This window comes from Marmota monax, unplaced genomic scaffold (assembly GCF_021218885.2).
Source record: "Marmota monax isolate L192 unplaced genomic scaffold, Marmota_monax_Labrador192_F-V1.1 WCK01_AAM20220418_F8-fsc00111, whole genome shotgun sequence".
NCBI lineage: Eukaryota > Metazoa > Chordata > Mammalia > Rodentia > Sciuridae > Marmota > Marmota monax.
The window spans coordinates 922,264-942,930 of NW_026695067.1; the positions used below are offsets into that span (position 1 = coordinate 922,264).

Here is a 20,667-nt window from a genome sequence, read left to right on the forward strand (position 1 = left end):
ATAAGGGTGAGCACCTGGCTAGCTGTCCCCCTCTGCACTGCCTCCAGAGGAGACAGAGACCAGAATTAACCATCTCCAGATGGAAGATCATAGGGGCCCCTCCTCTCCACCCCAGACCCTGGGCAGACTTGGCTCAGTGCACATTTGTAGGGAAGATCTATCCTTAGGGGCACTTGGCTATGCAACTTTCCCTTCAGAAAAATGGGCTATGAATCCTTACTCTGGGAGGAAGAGTTGAAAGCAAAGGTGCTAGCCCTGAGTCCACAAATGTTAGCAAGAATTATTGTTATGAGTGAAATGGAAACAATCCTCCTCTGTCCTTTGTGGGGCTCACTGGAAAATGTGAGGCATAGGTGTGGTATGCCTTCCTCCCAAAGGCATAGCACTGAAACAAAAGTCAGAGTCTGAGGAGAAAGAGATGTGTGTAACCTTGTGAGGCAAGGCACTCTCAGTGGGATTTTAAGGACCAGGAGAATAGGTACCACTGAACATTTCCTAATGTTGGCAGACACCGAGTGTGTGGGACACAGAGTGTTTTACTACCAGGAGTTCACAAATCTGTGGACAGCACACACCAGTGAGGATTCCACATCATTGGGGAGGTTGGATAGGGTGGTGCTCAAACTCAGGGACAGACAGGGACAGAGCCCTTTGGACCCACCGCTCACACAGCTTCACATTGGGGAGTGGTGGGAAGAGGAACAGGCCAGAGTGGGGCACAGCTCAGCCTTGGATTTTGGAAGAAGATTATATAGCTCATTAAAGCCTGACCTCTCTCTCTCTCTCTTTTTTTTTTTTTGTATTTGCTCTGGGTGACTGGGGTATCAACCCAGCACATGGTCAAGTCAGACCCCACCACTTCCTGTTGGGTTTTCTTCCGTCCCCTCCCAGGAGGGACATTTCTGATGGGGAGAGAGGGGTGGATGGAAGGATCTGCTCAGGGGCTATGTGTCCTGGGGCTGGACCACTGGGAGCCCTGGGAAGGGTCCTACTCCTCACAACCCACTTCTCTCGTTAAGGTTTTTTTCTTTCTTTCTTTCTTTCTTTTTTTGCTGAAAGGGCCACAGGAAATGTTCATGGGTGTAAACCCCAGAGGCTGCCGTTCCTTTCCTGGGAAGCATGCAGCCACACCTGTATAGGCAGCAGAGCTGGGTGGTGAGCTTCCAGGTCCCACAGCCTTGGCAGTGTCCTCAGATCCGGATGTGGAAAGTGCTGGAAAGAGAGCAAGGAAAGGAGAGGGTGAGAGGTCCTGGATGGGGCAGGTAGAGGCTCCTTAGGAAAAAAGAACTGGCCCACCCCTGGCCAGTTCCTTAGGGTAATCTGCACAGAGGCACAATTAATCACCCCAAGGGAAGGAAGGTTCAGAGGAACCAACAGCTATCCTCCTGGTTTCCAGCACCCGTCATAACTGAAGGACCTTCCAGGTCTGTATCCTTCCCAGGAGAGTCTGGTCCTTCAAAGAACAAGGCCAGCCACACATGAAGGGGATCTGAGCCTTGAAGATGACCTATTGCTTCCTGGTCTGCACATCATTAACCATGGAGGTACCATAAGACCAGTCCTCCTGGATGTGGCCCCAAAATTCTGATCTTCCCTCCCCAAGCCCAGTCCCTGGGGTGACAGCACCTGAGGAAATCAGGGGCCTTGGCGATCATGTCCTCAAAGTCAGCAAAGCCCAGCTTGCCATCGCCATCTAGGTCAGCTTCCTCTATGACTTTGTCACACACGAGCACCACCTCGTCCTCATCCAGCTCTGACTTGGTGAGCCGGGCCAGTGTCAGCTCCAAGTCCTCTTTGCAGATGAAGTTGTCAGTGTTGAAGTCTGTGGGGTGGGTGGCATGGATTGGAGATGTTTAGGCCAGGGGTGGGTTCCTTCAGGTCTGGTCCTATAATACCCCTTCCTCCTTGCTGGTCACACTGACTTCTCCAAGCCTCTAAAGTCCCCAAAGCATTTCTAGGCACACTTTGGGGATACTGGATCTTTGTGCCAGCTGATGGGGTGCAAGAGGGTCTCACCCATAAAATATGGCTTAAATATCCAGTTAACAAGTTAATATTCAGAGTACCTACAAAACCTTACAATGACTATATGTAAACCCAGTCAGAGACAGTTCCAAATCTGAGGCTCCCCAGGAACTTTGGGCTCAGGCCAAATGTCCCTTCTGGCCTTACCCCCTGTGGGCTTCTAGAGCTGAGGAAATCAAAGCTCAAGAAGGCCAAGTGACCGACTTAAGATCACAGAGACAGTCAGAGATGGAACAGAGATTCTGACTGGGGCCTATATGACTTTAAGACCTCTGCTTTTTAAATGGGACCACATTGCCTAAGGCAGGCTTCAAGTCAAACATGTAGTCACACATCATGTTGTACATGATAAACACATACAATTTCACCTGTCCATTAAACACACACACACACACCAAGTCAGGAGATGCAGAAGACCCTCAGAGGCTATTGGCTGGCCTTCATATGCACAGAGTAGGGAGCATGGTTTGATTGTCTGAAAAAAAAAAGGCACTACCACTGCCCCAAACAGCAAAATGATTCAAGGAATGAGCTACACAAAGGATCATCATGGTGATGAACTCCACCCCTCCTCACCATTCTCAGCCCAACTGCCAGATCTTTGCACCTGTGGTTTCTCCTGCCTGGGATACCTTGCTCAGCAAACACCTGGGGGAAGTTTCCCTCAAATTCCCCTCCCCCCAAGAGGGGCTTTCTAGACATAAGGGTCCCCTTCACTGAGCTCCTCCTGACACAATTGCAGATTAGCCTACTAAGCTAACTGACATTAATGGTAGTGAGGAAGAGAATAACTGCAATATGAGCACAGCATGCTTTTCCTCATTTAGTTTTTAAATGATACCTACTAGATAGGTAAACCTAGAATTCTCACTCTATAGATGAGGAAACAGAGTTGGATCGGATGAGACCTGTCTGAGGTCCCCGGCCGATGCTGGTACTAGAGCCTAAAGCCCTTGGGAGTACCTTGTACTGTCCACCTCCGCACTTGCTTGTGATGGCCTCCAGAGCAGGCACACATGGGATTCATTTTTGCCGTTGGAGGGACACGCAGGCAGTTCTCTGGAAAGACTTGCTGGCTGGCTGGATTCCTCTGCCCATTTTATGCAAGGAAACAAGCCTTTGTGTGCTCTTCCCCGTCTTTGGTGGATAATAACCTTTCCCAGAAACAACATGTTGGGGTCTAAGTTTGGAGGGATGATGGGTGGAATTTGGGAAGCATTTTATATGGTTCATACATGAACCATGAAGCCACAGTTTGTGGAGGGTAGACAAACAGGTACTATCTTTCTCATATGCAAACACAATGTGAGTGCACAGATATATCTAAACCAAAATCCTTTGAAATAAACATGACAATGACAAAATGAAGACATCCCCTAATGGGTCCCATTGCATTAGAATCCACCAGCTGCTCAAAATACCAAGGACAAATTTGTCATTGGCTTCTCTGGTCTAGGAAAGGTTCTAGCCCCTCCTTGGACTTCAATGTCCCCCATCTAAGGATAGTCTGAGGATTTGACACCAATGCCCTTGGGCCTGTCGGGCTCATTGCCTCTGACACAGCAATGTAAGCTATGTGAAGTTGTATCCTTTTGAGACTCCTGAGTGCTCAGTGCCCTCTGGTGGCCAGTGAGACAACGGGGCAGAGGGCTGTGCTGTGCTAGGGTGAAATGAAGAGCCTCCTTACCCTTGGCACATTGGGGGCCTCTCTTGCGGCTCAGCCTTCCCACCATGGGCCCACACCTCATCTCTGGGCCCCAGATTCAGTCTGGCTCCTGTTCACACCCCAAAGTTTCTGAGAGATCTTTCAAAACACAGCTTCCCTTCCCCTGGACACCCTGCAGTGCCCGGTGCCCTGAGCATTAGACCCAAACTCCCAAGATGGCTCCTTACAACCTGGCCCCAGTTTACCTCTCCAGACCCACACTGCCACAAGCCCCATCATGTCCCAAACCTCTTTTATCTTATTGAGTCCTGTGCCTTCCTGTTTCTCTGAGTCCTTATAGGCTGCCCCCTCTGCCAGGGCTGACCACTCCCATGTGTCCAGTGGACAAATCTTCTCAAATCCTCCAGGCCCTGATTAAATGACATCACATGTGACTCCCTCCTCACACTAACCCCAACCCATGGTGGGCAAGTCTCTTCCTCCTCTGCTCTTAGGACCCCTGAGGATGGCTCTCAGGCAGAATGTGTCCCTCACTGCCCCCATGCTGGACCAGCACTCTTTAAAAACACACACACACACAGACACACACACACACACACACACACACACACACACATATATATATATATATATACATACATTTTTTTTCTTAGTTGTAGTTGGACACAATACCTTTATTTCACTTATTTATTTTTATGTGGTGCTGAGGATCGAACCCAGGGTCTCACATGTGCGAGGCAAGTGCTCTACCGCTGAGCCACAACCCCAGCCCTGGACCAGCACTCTTTAGAGGTCAGCCTTGTTGTTCTTGGTGTCTCCCATGGTGGGAGCCAGCAGTAACTGGATGGCCAGATGGCCCTGAATACCACTTCCCTGCCTCCAGACCCTTCTTACCATAGATCTTGAAGGCATAGTTTGCCTTGAGCTCTCGGGGAGCTGACTCGCAGAGCACGGAAAACATGTCCACAAAGTCATTAAAGGTGAGGTTCCCTTCGCCATCCTCAGAAAAAGCCTCCACGATCCTTTCCTTGAAGGGATTCTCCTGAGGAAAATAATCACAGCAATCAGCAGACTGCTGACAGGCAGCGTGGCCTTAAATAAGCCTCTGAGCCTCCATTTCCCCATCTGCAAAATGGGAACAGTAATAGCACCTACTCCAAAGAGTTGCTAGAGGATTCAAGGAGTTAAAGTATGCAAGGCCCAGCATAGAAGCATTCCATCAGTCACATCATATAACTAAACAAGCTCTCCAGCTCAGCAGAGCCTCTGTGCACTCATGGGAGGCAAGAGCAGGGCCTTGTGTCATTTCCCAGGGCAGCTCACAGAGGCTTCTGCCTTGATGGATAGGGTTCTGTCCTTGGCAAGAGAAGACATTCCCTGGCATGGGCAGCTCAGGTCATGTCAAGCCAGGATGGTGGGAGCCAGAAGTGGGGCCCCAAAGGGTTGGATAACAGGACAGGACATGCTGTGGGAGTCACAGAGATGGTTCAAATATCAGGCCTGCAACCAATTCACCCAGACCACCCCCAGTACTGCCTCCCCCGGGGGCTGTACACTGACTCCTTTCTCTAATACCAAATCGTGCAGAGTCCCACACTCCTGGGTTCCTTCCATCACAACTGGGCTAGCACTTGGCCGGCCCCACTCAGTGCCCAGCCCAGAGCTCAGACACAGAGCACATGGTTTCTGCCCATGAGTGCCTTATGCTCTCCATGACCCTTTGAGCCTGGTCTCCCACCCCTCTTTAGGCCAGGCTGGTGCTTGTCCAGAGGCAAGGCTTGGGCTCATTGTCTCTCATGACTCCAGTCAGCCAGGTGCAATCCCATGAGGATGCTGGGTAATGCTGTGGTCCCACGTCCTAGGAGAGGGGTCATCTGCAAAGCATCATGGCATGTGGAGTTGAACCCAGATATATTTCTCCCCACCTTTGGAACTGGGGATCAAACTCAGAGGTGCTCTAACTCTGAGCTACATCCTGGCCTTTTTTATTTTTATTTTGAGACAGAGTCTCACTAAGTTTCTCAGGCAAGCCTTAAACTTGCAATCCTCCTGCCTCAGCCTCCTGAGTTGCTGACTTACTGCAGTGTGCCAACACACCCAGCTCCCAAATGTTTCCTTGATGTTGGAATACACTTTACATATTCTGGGTGAGGAATTCATGAAATGAACCATTCAAATGTATGGGAGGTTTGAGGACCAGCCTCACCCAGGAGCTAGTGAGAAAATAAAATGTTGACTTACCCCAGATGCACTGAACCTGAATCAGCATTCTGAAAAGATTTTCAGGTGATTTGTGCTATGTTCAATTCTGAGAAGTGAGCCATGGATGCCCACGCTGACCTTGCAAGAAGCCACAGCCAGACAAAGCAGAGACAGAAAAATTGTCTAAAAGGGCAGATATAACATCTGTCAAGTACAGAGGCCACTTCATGAAGGGGCAGGCAGGTGGGCACAGGCCAAAGGCTGAGCAGCAGGGCAGCCACTGATCCACAGCAACCCTATTGATTCCCCACATTTATTCATAAGAGTGCAGATGAGAAAACTGAGGCCCAGAGAGGTTCAGTGGTCAGCTCAGAGCCACAGAGCCACAAAGAGTGCAGCAAGGATTCACCCAGAGCTGGGTGCCTCTGCTGCCCATCCAGAGGTTCAGATTCCCCATCCCCACAGCCCAACTGGGGAGGCCTCTTACATACCCGGAGCTCTGGCATCTGGATGATGAGGCTCATAGGCACATGGACAATGGGGCTCTTCCTGTAGTCCATCGGAACAAGGTTGGGGGCCAGTTCGTAGAACCGTGCATGAAGCCTTTGAGGGAAACAGAGGAAAAGCACTGGAGGGGGTGCCACCCTGATCCTCCAGTGGACCAATGCTGCTGTGTGTGGGCCTCTACCCCAGAAAACCTACCTCAGCTCTGCCCACAAGACTGTGAAGCTTGGGAGGGAAGAAGATTCTGCCTGAATCCCCGTGTTGACAATCAGACTATGTCCAGACTCTTCCCGTTTCCACTACACACCACCATCACCATCACCCTCATCCCTGGGACCTGTACCCCTTTGGACTCTTAAGAGTCTTCTGTGCTTCACGCAATATGCTAAGCACTTGACATGTCACCTTACTTGATATCCTCCTTATCACTGGGCAGAAAGATGCATTGTGACCCCATTTTATAGCTCAGCAAATGAAGCTGAGGATAAGAGTGATCTGTCTAAGACCACACAACTAGGACATGTACAAGGCCAGGGAACAAATCCAGAACTGGAAATCCAGAGTAGAAATTCTTAACCACTCTTCTTTCTGCCACTCCTGCGGGTCTGCAAAACCAAGGCCCAGTTCCCTCTTCCCCAACATGAGCCCTCAGGGTTGGTCTCTGAAGAGCTCCAGCAGCCCTTACATCCTCAGGAAGCCCCTGTGAATGGGCCACCTGCAACTTGCCTAGAGCAGGGAGCCATCAGAACCAAGCCCATTGCCCTGGGTCATCCCTCCTCACTGATGGCTCAGTTTGCAGGCTCCCATCCCATCTCCTGCCCTGGACTCAGGAACACAAGACCACTTCAGCATGCTGCATAGACCCTTGGGGATGAGAAGCATCCTGACACCATCTCACTTAGAAGGTCCCCATTATCCAGGCCTCCTTTGCCTTATGTCCCTTGGTCCAGGTCCCTGCCATTCCAGAGAATAGCCTCCATCCCAAGGCTGGTAAAATTGCATTCATAAGAATTGTTTCAATGAAGTGCTGCTGGAGATTGGGGAAAACAAGTGATCCTCTAGGGGTTGTGGTAGGTAAACTGTACAAGGTGAGACCCCAGGCTACTGGGATTAGATCAGGTATGGCCCCATATCACCTGGGCCTGGGCTGTCCAACCACCTCAAAGTCTGGGTCAGCCTAGGTCTTCTAAGTGGCCCAACTCAGAACCTCTCTTAGCAAATCCTTCAACACAGCCACCTGAACCTCACTGGGATCCATCCAATTCTTGGTGTTGAGCACAGCATTTAATTACTGCCCCAGCTCACACACAAAAGGAACTCAGCTCCCAGTGCTGACTTGTGCCAGGCCGTGAGAGTTATTTTTCTTATTTTAATTCCCAAACCATCCTGAGAGGTAGATATTAGCCTCCTATTTTTCAGGTGGGATAACTAAGGCTCAAGGGTTAAATGCCTATTCCCTACTTAAACAACCAGTGAGAAGTGGGGATGAGACTTGAACCTGGATCTCCATGTTTCCCCTGCAAGTCAAGCCACTCTGGCAAGCAGTATGTCATCAACACCTGGTTCAGAGACTGTCCAGGGCAAACGAAAAGCAAAATGCCACAAGCCCACTTCCCATCCTCTTACAAGGGCCTGAATTCACAAAGAAGCTCCATGGCTTGGAGGAAGCTAGAGGTGGGTAAGGCCCGAGAATTTATCCCTTAGGTGTGAGGGAGTCAACAAAAACCAGGGTGGCAGGACCAAGTGGGGATTTTCCAAAAGAGGGTGCTCAAGGACTTTCTTTGCTTCTATTTCCTGCACTGAGAAAAACAGTCCCCAAACCCTACAACCACAAATTGTTTTGCAATCCATATATCGACAGATCCATTGTGTTTCCAATTTTTATATTTCCCACTTGACTTTGACACCTAAACACAGTATATGTGCAGGAGTATGATGCTCGGCTATTTCTGGGGGCCGGCTTAAATCTCCATTAAATCACCATTCCCCCAATAAAGGGTACTGAGTTCAAGATGATTTATATATTTGTCTTATACATCTAGGACCAGAAATAATATTTGTGCTACTTGAATTGCTCCAGAGCCTAAGGTAAAATGTGAAGGCTGGCTTAAAGCCTCATGTCAGGCTGCAGCAGGAGCCTCAGGTCAGGCTGAGGTTGGAAACACTCTCTCACTAGCAGAGTGGCTTTGGGTAAGTGGAGTAACCTTTGAAAAATAAATAGTCATTGTACTGTCATGTGTAACTAATTAAAACAAATTAAAAAAGAAAAAGAAAAAGAAATTTCTCTTTCAGAAATGGGGGCCACCCTGCTATTGTCACACTTGTGAGAACTAAACAGGATGATACTCATAAAACCACCTGGCTCTTGCTGAGTGATGGTGGCACACACCTGTAATACCAGTGACTTGGAAGGCTGAGGCATGAGGATTGCCAAGTTCGAAGCCAGCTTCAGTAACTTAGCAAGGCCCTCTGCAACTTAGTGAGACTCTGTCTCAAAAATTTAAAAAGGCTTGTTAAGCACCCCTGGCTTCAATCCCTAGTACAAACAAACAAACAAACAACCATCCTGGCTCTCAACTGTAGCTATTAGCATGTTGCCTGACATGTGTGGGGCTTCCTGGAAGGAGAGGGTTTGGGAGAGGGGCTGAGAATGCTTCTCCAGGGTTGAGGAGGTTCTGTTAGGGTGGGAAGCCAGCTTCTGCTCTAGTACAAAGATCTGTCCTAAAATGATGAATAATGTTAGAATTTTTTTCTTTAAGGTAAACCTAAGAAGAATTTGAAATCCTAAATCACTCTGGAAGATAATCTAAACATTGTCACCATTTCCCCAATAAAGGGTACTGAGTTCAAGATGATTTATATATTTCTCTTATCATACATCTAGGACCAGAAATAATATTTGTGTTACTTGAATTGCTCCAGAGCATAAGGCAAAATGTGAAGGCCTCCAAGTTTATATTAAAGAATCAATAAGAACCCTGATACCAAAACTCAGTGAGTAGCATCCAGAATGAATCGAGGGCACTTGCATGTGCAGATGCAAAACTCTTTTTAAAATAACATACCGGTAAATCAAGTCCAGCAGTTTTTAAGAGAATAATACACTGGGACCAGGTGGGATTTATTCCAGAATGCAAGCATGGTTCAATGCATGGAAATCTTTGACTATAAATGATATTAATAGACAAAAATTTTGATCAATTTGACAGATACATTTATGACTGTGTGGTTGTACACACCATGTGTTCACACTGAGATCCCCATGAGGTGGAAGTGGAGAAGTGTAGTTAGAGGAAAGCTGACTTATTGCTTAATCTATATTTAATTTTTTTTTCTTGGTGGTGGGGGTGGAAATCAAGGCATTATGCATGCTAAGTATGTGCTCTGCCACTGAGCTGCAGCCTCAGTTGCAAAGTTTTTAAATTTTTAAAAGTATTTTTTAATAAAAATTAAAAATGTTAAAAGCATGTGGATTTTTTATTTTTTATTTTTTTGTCAACAGAATCTTAAAATTCTTAGTAAAACAGAAACAAAGAAGTTTCTGCTTAGAAGCAGAACTAAAAGGACATCTTCATTGTAAATCAACATCAAACATCATATTTAGCCAGCCAGGTGTGGTGGCACACACCTGTAATCCCAGGGGCTTGGGAAGCCGAGGCAGGAGAACAGTGAGTTCAAAACTAGCCTCTGCAAGTTCAAAGCCAGCCTCTGCAAAAGTGAGGCACTAAGCAACTCAGTGAGACCTTGTCTCTAAATAAAATACAAAATAGGGCTGGGGATATGGCTCAGAGGACAAAGTGACCCTGAGTGCAATCCCCAATTCCCCCAACAAAAAACAAAAATCATACTTAAAATACTGAAAATAAACCCATAAATGTGGGATGCCTATAATCACCATTATTATATAACATGTTCCCTCTGGAGTGCTAGTTAATATAATTAGTTAAAACAATAAAAGAGTACATATAAATGTTGGAAAGAAGGAGGCAAATCATCATTACTTGTTGGAAAACAAAAAAAAATTATATTTTAATTAGAGCTTAGAAGATTTTCTATGTAAAACTTTCCTATATATCAACATTAGCCTAATAAAAATTGATTAAAAAGACCTAATTCAGTGGCTGGGGATGTAGCTCAGTAGCAATGTGCTTGCCTAGCAAGGGTGAGACCCTGGGTTTGATCCTGGGTACTGCTAAAAATAAATAAACAAACAAAAACACTAATTCACAATTTTAAAGAAGCAATAAAACAAAACCAGCTAAGTATAAAATTAATATGAAATGAATACTAAAAACATGAAACTTTATCAAGGGGTATAATATTTTAGGTAGTTAAGATAATTAGTGCATATTCCTAATAAGAAAGAGTTAATACCAGGAGCTAGGGATATAGCTCTGTGGTAAAGCACTTGCCTACCATAGGCAAAGGCCCTGGGTTCAATCCCTGGTACTTAAAAAAAAAAAAAAAAGAAAGAAAGAAAGGCAATACTCTAATGATGCTGTGTTTTACTTTCACACAGTACTATAAAGTAATTAAATTAAAAGCTGAATTAAAATTTAGAATTTTGTTGCCAACATGTACAAATTAAAAGACTTTAAATTATGCATCTGGATTTGCTAATTATGCTGGGACTGAGGAGCAACTGTTTCTGCAGCTGCTAATTTTAATGAGCCCCAGACTGGGCAGCTTCATATATTTACAGTGCATGCTGGCCCGCAGGCAGCTGTGTTTCAGACTCAAGTCAGAAGACAAAAAGACCTGTAACGATAGTGTGGGCAAAATTCAAAAGTCTTAAAATTCTACTTTGATCCTGAAATCTGTATTTTAAGGAAATAATCCCCAATATGCAGTTATGTGAAGGTGCCTCAGAGATAGTCACCACAGTACTAATTAAAATGGTGAAAACTTGGTCACCTGGATGTCAGCTAAATCAATTAAGGGACACTCAGTAAACACAGCTATTTAAAATGTTCTAGAAGAATACCTAATGATCTTGAAAGTTGGTTGCGGGGTGTTGATGTGGCAGAGCACATGCTTACCAGGAAGAGGCCCTTGGTTCCATCCCCAGCACCAAAGTCCAAAAAAGTTGCTCACACAATGTAAACTGAAAAAAGTAGAATGTACAGTAGGAGTCCATTTAATAATTTTTTAAAAGCTTGTATAAAAAAAAATAAAGACAGAAAAGAAGGTTGTTTACTAAAATGTTAGTAGTGGTTATCTTGGGTGGCGAGGGTGGGGACAGATATATTGTTTTCTTTTTTATTAGCTATTTTTAGTTTTTAAAAAATAGTGCTAAAATAGCAAAATTTACCATCTTAACTACTAAAATTATTTTTTTTAGTTATAGATGGACACAATATCTTTGTTTTATTTATTTATTTTTGTGTGTGGTGCTGAGGATTGAACCCAGTGCCTCACGTATGCGAGGCGAGCACTCAGCCACTGAGCCCCAGCCCCAGCCCCCTAAAATTACTTTTAATGGTAATAAAATGCACATAAAATTGACTACCTCGCCCATTTTTAAGTGTACACTTCGTGGTATTAAGGACATTTACACTGTCAGGCAAACATTACCACCACCCATCTCCAGAACTTTCTTCATCTTGCAAAACTGAAACTCTACACCCATGAAACAGTAACTCCCCACTTCCCCCTCTTCCCAGCCCCTGGCAACCACCCTTCAACTGTGTGTCTCTTTGAATTTGACTATTCTGGGTCCCTCGCAAAGGTGGAATCATACGGTACGTCTTTTTATGACTGGCTTACTTCATGTAGCATAATGTTCTCAAGGTCTATCTAGTATTGCATGTGTCCCAATGCCTCTGTTTTAAGGCTGAATAATATTCTTTTCCCATGTATACTGTGCTTTGTTCAGCCATTCATCTGCTGAGGGGCACTTGGGTTGCTGCCACCTTTTGGCTACTGTGAATAATGCTCTAAGAACATGAGAGTACAAACTTGTCTTCAATTCTTTTGATTATATACCATAAATTGAATTGCTGGATTGTATGGAAATTCTATTTTTAATTTTTTTGCAGATCTACCATATACTTTCCATAGTTCTCTTGTAAATTCTTACAAATTGTCTAAAAAAACCCCAATTTTAAGCATATTACAAAACAACATTGTTTGACTTTTTGATAAACATAAAAGAAAATAAAAGATAAACTTAAAACAAAATATTAGCAGTCATTATTTCATGGGGGGGTTAGGATTATAAGGTACATTTTTTGTCTTCTGTTGACTAGCTTTCCTTTTTCTTTTCTCTGTGTGTGTATGTGTGTGTGTGTGTGTGTGTGTTACTTCCTGGGGATCAAACCCATGGCCTTGCTCATACTAGAAATTATATTCTAATTTTTTACAGTAATTTATATTAGATGTGCAACAAAAAATTAAAAGTAACTAAAAATAGATTACACAAAGTTTTTTAAAGGCTGAGAAAATAAACAGTAAAGTAACAACAAGATGAACATCTGGGGTTACTAACTTGGTGAGCCTTTCTCTGTACCCAGGGGACAGGACTCCTAAGCCACTCATGCACAGTGTAACGGGGGACGCCACAGTTGAAGCTTCAAGCATCTGATCCACAGACAGCAAGGAGGCTGAAGGGACAGGTGGCCCAATGGGGTGGGCTGCCCATTTGGGCTCAGAGAGCAGGTAGAAGAGCTGTGTCCTGGGGAGCAATTGGATCTACCAGGGTAGGGGTGGAGGGAATAGAGAGAGAATCAGCTCTATGGTTATCTGTGACTCCATGTCACTGACCCAAGGCTGCCAGAAAGCTAGGCCCCAAGCTGCAAAGAGCCTCCTGCTCAGGTTTCCTCCTCGCCATCTGGTCAGTACTCAGGGTGCAGCTTACCAAGAAAACCATCCGGGTGGGGGCAGGGTGGCCGCACTGAGGTCTTGGGAGGAGGGCAGACTAGCAAAGGCTGGGCCTGGTCAGTCTGGCCCTGCTGCTGCCCTGCTGTGCATTGCTGGGCAGGTCTTTGCTCCTTGCCCTCTCTGGGCTCCAGGTCTTAGTTGTGCTACCTGGACTTGAGATATAAACAGTAGGGGGGGGGGGTGCTTCCCTGGGTGGATAGGGATCAGTCACACTGGCCTCTACTAGTACCCAGAGAGAAGGCTGGAGAAGAGTAAAGAAGCTGATACTAAAAAGGAACCAAAGTGGTCATGCCTGGTTCCTCCAGGGACAGGTAATCCCACCTCCTGCCTTATCTCACGGCCCTTCCCTGAAGGTACACAGGTGGGCAACAGAACTCCAAGTAGCTTTTAGTTGTCTTTAAAATACCATTGACATGGCCCTCCCAGAAAATAGCCCCAGCAAACACTGCTGTCCCTACCCTGAAGATGTGGCAAGGAGACACATAAGGTGCCACATAATAGGAACCAGATGCCAGGCTTCGTCCCTCCTCTTCCCCACATGATCACTTCATAGGAAAAACACTGGGTCTACTCCCTTGGGTCCCCAATGATTAGTAACACAGAGTCTGGGCTTGAATACACCAGTGACAAAGCAGTGGGGTGGGTGTTTCCAGGTGTGTGGAGAGGTCCTTCACTGCTTTTGGGACCTTAGCTGTGGCCTTTGCTCTGCTGTTGAATTATAAAGGCTGGGTACCAAAGGGTGCAGAGGTGGGCAGATGAGACTGCAGAGAGCCAGGACAGTCCTCCCTAAGCACTCTCACTGCCTGGAGTCCCTCATTTGCAAAGAGGCCAGGAACACCCCCAAAGGTCTGTCATATTGACTCCCACTCCTAACCTTGAGCCACTCTTCCCTCGTCCCCCCAGGGGCAACCTTGCTGCTCTCAGTAAAACCACTGGAGGAAAGGCAAGGATCGGCCCGCAGGCCTGCTTCCTTGTGACGGCTGCTCCTCAGGCTGGATCCATCTCCATGGCCAGTCATCCTTCACCCTCACACTCTTCCAGTCCTCACCAGTGATTTACAGGGGAAATCCCAGGAGCAGCCTGAGAGACCCAAGTCTTACTTGACAACAAGTCCAAGGGAAGCTGGCATCTGAGCCCACAAACCCACAGAGCACCATTAAGTTGTAAGAACTCTGTGTGATCACTGGGCTGGCAGGGAGTCGGGAGGCTCCCCGGAGAAGGGAGTGACTGAAGCTGGGTGTGGAAGGAAGTATGGCATGAGAAAGGGCACCCTGGGCAGTAGAGATGGTCAGCACAAAGACTTGGGGGGAAGGGGCTTTGGTGGCCAGAATGGAAATGGTTGTGGACCTAAAGGAAAAGCAGTCTGGGTCTGGCATCTACAAAATGGATGTTGGGAGCTCCTCACAGCAGAGGACAAATGTGGCAAGGCTTAAATGAAGCTTTGTGTCGAAACTCTGAAAGGTCAGAGATGCCACCAGATCACCAGGAGCAACTGCTGCAAGATTACATTCTGAGAGCCATCTTGTCCCAATGGGGTCCTCACCCTCACAACACTCAAGCTCTGGCCAAATCCCAGTTATCAGATACCACGCTGGGGTTACTGCCTCTTGACAGCAGTCCTGTCATCCCATTTCCCAGAAGCAGCTGAGGCTCAGGCAGGGTCAAACCTGACTTGAAGCCATGGAGCTGGGAAGTGGAAGGAGAGCCCTATCTCTCTGAGGGGATGGAAGTGGGGTACACCTCACCCGCCTCAGGGGACAAGTTGAAATGGCAGCCTGGGAAGAGAGGAGCACTGCCTGTCCAAGCAGAGTGGTAGAGTGGTTAGGGCAGTGGCAAACTACAGAACAGCTATCTTGAAAAGCTGCACCAAACTCCAGCCCCAGCCTGTCCATCGATCTCCAAGGAAAGTGATCCTGAGACTTCTCTGGCTTTTAATGCCACCTGATAGCCTGAGCAAAGGAGCCCAGCCAGGGCTATGGAGCAGGTTTCCTGGCATTCTGTGATTCCACTGTCTGGTCCTGGGGCTCTGAGACTACCAAGCCCCTTCATTTTCCTGTCCAGGACCACCCCACAACCTGCAAGGACAGGGAAGGAAGGAGATCCCTGGTTTCTGGACATCCCAGGAGTCAAAGGACATCAAAGCTGGAACTAGAGAGCCCTAACAGGGGATACCTGTGGTAGTAGGCCCCAAGATGCAGGGACACAGCAAGGGACCTGAAGTCAGAAGCCAGGTCTCCAATCCCTGGCTATGTAACTTAGGCCAAGTTGCTGAGTCCCATCTTTAAAAGGGGATAACAGAATCTTCTTATTATAAAGTCACAGTGAAAATTAAATGAAAATGTACCTGAAACCCCCCACCCCAGCATGTAATGAGTAGATGCTCCCTCCATTCCTGGCAGGAGGATCAGGGCCTTGGGAGCAGTGGGAAGTTCTTGAGTCCACAAGACAGGCGCTGGGTATAGCTAAGGCCTCAAATGCATTCCAATGCTCTTTCTCAGCTCCAGCTTCTACAGTCAGCCCACATGGGGTCCCCAGCCCCACCCCTGCTGCAGCCCCAGCCCCAAAAGGGTGGACAAGAAGCCACACTTACTTGAGAATGTCCTTCTTATTGAAGAAGGTGCAGTCCTGTGGAGGGAAAACATACACACACAGTGGGCTGTGCGGCCCAAGGCTCCTTCCTTTCTCAGAGCCCTTGAGCCACAGGTCCTCACCACACAGCCCTGTGCTGGGGGCAAAAGAGACTCTATTTCCCCTCCCACATCTGCCCACTGGCCTGGGAAGCCAAAGCATGGGTGGAGTGGGGCTGTGAGACATGCTTGGGGGTGCACAGTAAAGAAGGAGCTGGAGTTCACAGGTGGACAAGGTTGTCTTAAAGACCAGTGGAATAAGCTGTGAGAGAACGGGAAGGTGGCTGGGACACAAAATTCTGACCTCCACTGAGGATCCACATGGCCACCACATTACACTAGTTCAGGTCCTGAGGATGGGGCCTCATGGAAGTGTGCAAGGTACATTGTGCATTCTGGATGGTCATGGGAAGTAGCCCTATGTTGGGAGACAGTAAGTTCCAGGAGTGTGGACAGAGGAAGCAACAGTATATATCCAGTGTCTGAAGCCACAGAAATGGGTAAGGTCACACAGTGGGAAAAGAGGAGGGATGGAGGCTGGGGGAAGAGGCTGTGGAGGAGGAGGGTGGGCAGGGAGCCTTGGAAGCATCTGGACAAAAGAAAGGGTGGAGGCTGCTAAGGAGGCCCAGGTGGGTTACCCAGAATGGGCAGCACTCAGCTCCTGAGGTCATACAGATTATAACCTCCTAGGACTTACCTGGTGGCCTGGTCTGCCTATAGTGGGTAAAAACCACTGGCATCTTTGATGGTGTCTATTTATTTATTTATTTGTCAATGGACCTTTATTTTTTATTTATTTGTATGCAGTGCTGAGAATCGAACCCAGTGCCTCACACATGCTAGGTAAGCACTCTACTACTGAGCCCCAGCCCCAGCCCTTTGATGGTGTTTTTTATGCCAGGCTTTGGAGGGAAGCAAAGAGGTAAAAAGGATCCAGCACTTCCTAAAACAGTCAACGGAGAAGGCCTTTTATGTGTATCCTCCGCTGTTGGGCTCCTCTGTCTTTGTCCACTGTTGCAATATGAAGGAAGAAGGCCTCTTAGGCTCTGCAGAGCCCAGAGCCTGAAGGGCCTCCTGGGGCCATATGCTGAGCAGAGCTGCTCTGATGCAGGGTGAATGGCTGCTGCCCAGGCTTGCAGACAGCCAGGCTGGCCTGGATAAGACCTGAAACCTCTGGACATCAGGTCAATTGGATTGCATGTTGAGGCAGGCCAAGAATGATGCCCATAGGATGCCCACAACAGGGAGGGCTCCATTGGGCACCTTCAGCTGGGGATAGTTGGTAAGAATGTCCGGGTCCCATGAAGCCCAATAAATCTGTCCTTCTGAGCAACCTGCAGCTCTCTGGGAGTTAGATGAAGGACTCTATGCTGCCTTGCCCTTCTTGGAAATGTAGGTGCTGCTCCTGGGGGGACTTGGCTTTGCTTTTGGCAATGGCTCCTCTGAGAGAGCCATGAAAGGCTCAGGTTGGGTGGCTCTACCTTCCACCCAGCAGGCAGAAAAAACCTGCCTGGCAGGTCTAAGACTCAGAGAGGCTGGGAACCATGTGGGCTGATACCTTGGAGACCTGGTTCAGGCAGCCTGACTGAGCCTTCCAGGTACAGATGACCCTCTGCTGCAGGCTGGTTCTGAGGTTGGAAGGTGTCAGTCACAAGGGCCAAGACTCTGCTAACTAGCCAGGAGGAGGTTGTTGGCAGACCTGGAATGAAGAGGTCCTGGTTCCTGATCTCCTCTCTTCTGATCTGTCTGCTCCCTCCTCCCCTCCCCTCTCTCATTGGCCCTGGGTTAGAAAGGAAGTATTCAGGTCCTGACCCAAGGGTTCTACTGGCAAAGATGCAAAAGCTTCCCATATAAACCTGGGCCCTTATCATGATTATTACATCTCTCTACATCAATGGTCCTTAAGATGGGGTGCCTGGATCAGCAGCAGCACTGGGCCTGAATTTTAAGAAGATCCCTCCTGTTCTTTGTCTCTGCATTGTTGCACCGAGTCCACAGTCCATAAATGGTTCCCTAGGGTCTTCTACAGCAAGAGGGGACTGGCCAGTGCAGTCAATGCAACTCTTTGTTCATGGATTATTTTCATAGAAAAAATTTGTTTTACAATGATGATATACAGTGTCCACTGAAAGGAAAAGGGAAGAGAGAGAACAGAACAGAAGAGATGAGATAGAAGGGGAAAGAAGGAAGAGGGAGAAAGAGTGAGAGAACCAAGGAACTGTGGCAAAAGCAAGTGAGTGGCTGGGGTGGAGGGAGCAGACAAGAGGGGTGAGGAAGGAGCAGTTAGACCTCTCATTCCCAGGAGACTGAGGAGGTCTGGACCAGGGCCGGGCCCTGGGGTTAAAGGAGAGGTACCCAGATGAGACACAAAAGAGACTTGTTTTTAACTGAAAATGGGGGCTAAAGGAAAATGGAGAGTTGGAATGGCTGGAAGAGCAGCGGTGGGTTCTGGGAAAGGTAGTGAGGCCTGTTTGAGAGTTTGAAGGTTCTGGGGAATAGATTTACAATTCAGAGTGACCTAGACAGAAGCTTAAACTTTGGGAACCAATGACACCTGGGAACTAGGAAGAAGGCACCCTTCCTTAGGAAGAGAAGACTATCAGGCTGGAAGTCCCAAGAAACCTGGTGATCACTTGGGGCAGAGGTAGCTATAACTCAGGGTCACCCCATCCAGTACTGGCTGGCCATTTTGGACAGCCAGAGGGAAGGAGATGTGGGCCTCTCAGATTTCATGTCTCTCATTTCTCCCACCCGCCTGGCAGGGTCTAGCCAGGCCTGGCAAAGGATCAGAACCCAACACTGGGACTGGCTCTGATGGGTAACCCAATAGGCTGGTCTGAGTGGGAACCCGGGCTCCCTACCCCCGCCCCAGACCATTCTTTGTTTCTGGGTATGGGCTGCTTGCCCATGCCTACCTCTAAGTTTTTATTCAAACTGCCACCTCCACCTGGAATGTCTCCTTCCATGCACTGCTGAGTAAAATGCACCCATCTTCCAAGGGCTTGTTCAAGCACTGCACTGTTTCTAAATCTTGCAGACAAAGCAAAAGCCAGCTACCTCCAGGCATTCCCCTGCCTGCTAACGCTCCTCCCTAGAACACACTCCACACCTGCCTCTATCACAAGGGCCACACTGGAGGTAAAAGTCTGTCTCACTTAAACTTTGAGAGTCTTCTGGACAAAAAAGCACATAGTCCAGCCCACTTCATCCCAAAGGAAGAAAGCCAGCCTTGGGCTTGCTATTCAAATTTCTAAGTGAGACCTGAATGTCCAAGGCTCCTTAGCCTCTGTTTACTCTCCTATAAAATGGAGCGTATGATCCACCTCACTGTGATGGTCAAGTGAGTTGATGCGTGGAGGGCACTGACTATAGTGTTTGATAAACATCTAGCGCTCCATAAATATAGTTCCTCTCTTCCTTCCTGAGCCTCACAAGAGGAACTGAGAAATCTGTGTTACTGATAAGTAGGAGACAAAGGGGCACTTATTTTACCTCCACCCACATTAAAGGACCCACACTTCAAGCTTGCTTTCCTTCATGCCAACACAAATATTCATGAAAGCTCCAGGTATCTACTATGTTCCTCTCTCCCAAGACAGTGGTGACAACAGGGTCCTGTCAGTCCTGCCTGGGGGAGTCAGGGGAGGTATCAGAGTAAGGCCTTGAAGGCTGGGAGAGATCACCTGGAGACAGGTGTCTCAGGCCCAGGAAACTGTACAGAAAAGAAAGAAATGGAAGGAGGGAAGGAGGAAAGACCATGGCCAGTTGGGGGATTGTAGACTGTTCTGAGGTGGTGGCAGTGCAGTCAGCAGGCAAGGGACCTGGAGAAACTGAGGCTGCAGAGGTAAGCTGGGTAGTTGGCCAGGGATCCTGGCAAGTCAGGGGTGGGGGCTTCATCTACAACCACAGAAGTTTTTACATGGGTGGGAGGGCAGTGGGATCCTGGATCCTGACAGCTGGTTCTGGAACCTAGAAGGATCTAAGGAGTGCTGTTGGGGGTGCTGACAGAGATTAGAGAAGTGCCATGTAAGAATGGTACCTGGCTTACCTTCTTGTTCCAGTTATTTCCATGTTGGGGCCAGAGGGATAGACTCCAACAGATAAACAGCCCAACTTAAGACCACAATTGGGGCTATAACACCCCACTTCCAACCCTTCTTGGGACTGTGGGGACTGACAAGGCTTTCAGCCCACGTTTTCTGACTCTCCATCTCAGTGCCAGGTGGTCGCTGGGAGGGGTGGCTTGGGTCCAGCCTGGACCCAGGCTTAAGGCTGGATGGGGGAGAGAGGAAGGGAAAGGGAGCAAGGTGTCCCCGACACAAATTTCCACCTGGAAAGCACTGTCGTTCCCCAGGCGGGGAAACTGAGGCTCTGAAAGGGGTAAGTCACCAGCCCAAGGTCAGGCTGCGCACTGAAGGCAGGAGTAGGATTTGAACCCCAGAGAACTGGCTTCCCCGCGGTCTCGGGAAAAGACAGGAGGGCGGAGGGCGCCGCTTCAGGGACCGGGGCGCGCCGGTCTCACCTGGTAGTTGTCCAGCTGCTCTTCGGTGAAGATGGTCTGCTTGTTCCCCATGGTGGCTGCGGCGCCGTCGTTCGCCCGCGGGTGCGCCGCCTCCCATCAGCGGCCGCAGGAGCCGGGAGCCTCGCGCCCCGCGGCCCTCTCCAGCCCCGCGGCGGGCAGCGTCCCCGGGCGGCCGGACCCGCCACCCCGCCCCGCGGCTCGCCCTGAGGAGGTTAGCGGGGGCCAGAGGAGCCGACCGGGAC

At 48.3% G+C, this 20,667-nt stretch overlaps 1 protein-coding gene across 3 annotated transcripts; it reads right to left on the reverse strand.

Moving 5' to 3' along the window:
- Positions 1-518: 518 nt before the first annotated feature.
- Cib2 (calcium and integrin binding family member 2) lies at positions 519-20,619 on the reverse strand. Of its 3 annotated transcripts, XM_046428046.2 has the most exons (6): positions 20,426-20,617; positions 15,867-15,901; positions 6,385-6,496; positions 4,586-4,733; positions 1,627-1,822; positions 519-1,212 (listed from the first exon to the last, which is right to left on the reverse strand). In XM_046428046.2, exons 1-6 carry the CDS (start codon positions 20,474-20,476, stop codon positions 1,191-1,193), a joined length of 564 nt encoding a protein of 187 aa, XP_046284002.1. In that variant the 5' UTR covers positions 20,477-20,617; the 3' UTR covers positions 519-1,190. The 3 variants fall into 3 exon arrangements, with proteins under 3 accessions (XP_046284002.1, XP_046284004.1, XP_046284003.1); XM_046428048.2 differs by lacking the exon at positions 15,867-15,901 and having other exon boundaries at positions 20,426-20,619; XM_046428047.1 differs by lacking the exons at positions 15,867-15,901; positions 20,426-20,617 and adding an exon at positions 11,437-11,501.
- Between the last annotated feature and the right edge of the window lie 48 nt (positions 20,620-20,667).

Bases quoted from the DNA above. Each gene is read 5' to 3' on its own strand.
- Cib2 (XM_046428046.2), bottom strand. From the start codon at position 20,476: ATGGGGAACAAGCAGACCATCTTCACCGAAGAGCAGCTGGACAACTAC. The intron at 6,497-15,866 runs GTAAGTGTGGCT...TTTCCCTCAAAG, and splicing joins AATAAGAAGGACATTCTCAA to GCTTCATGCACGGTTCTACG. The intron at 1,213-1,626 runs GTGCTGTCACCC...CTCTCTTTCCAG, and splicing joins AAGGCCCCTGATTTCCTCAG to CACTTTCCACATCCGGATCT.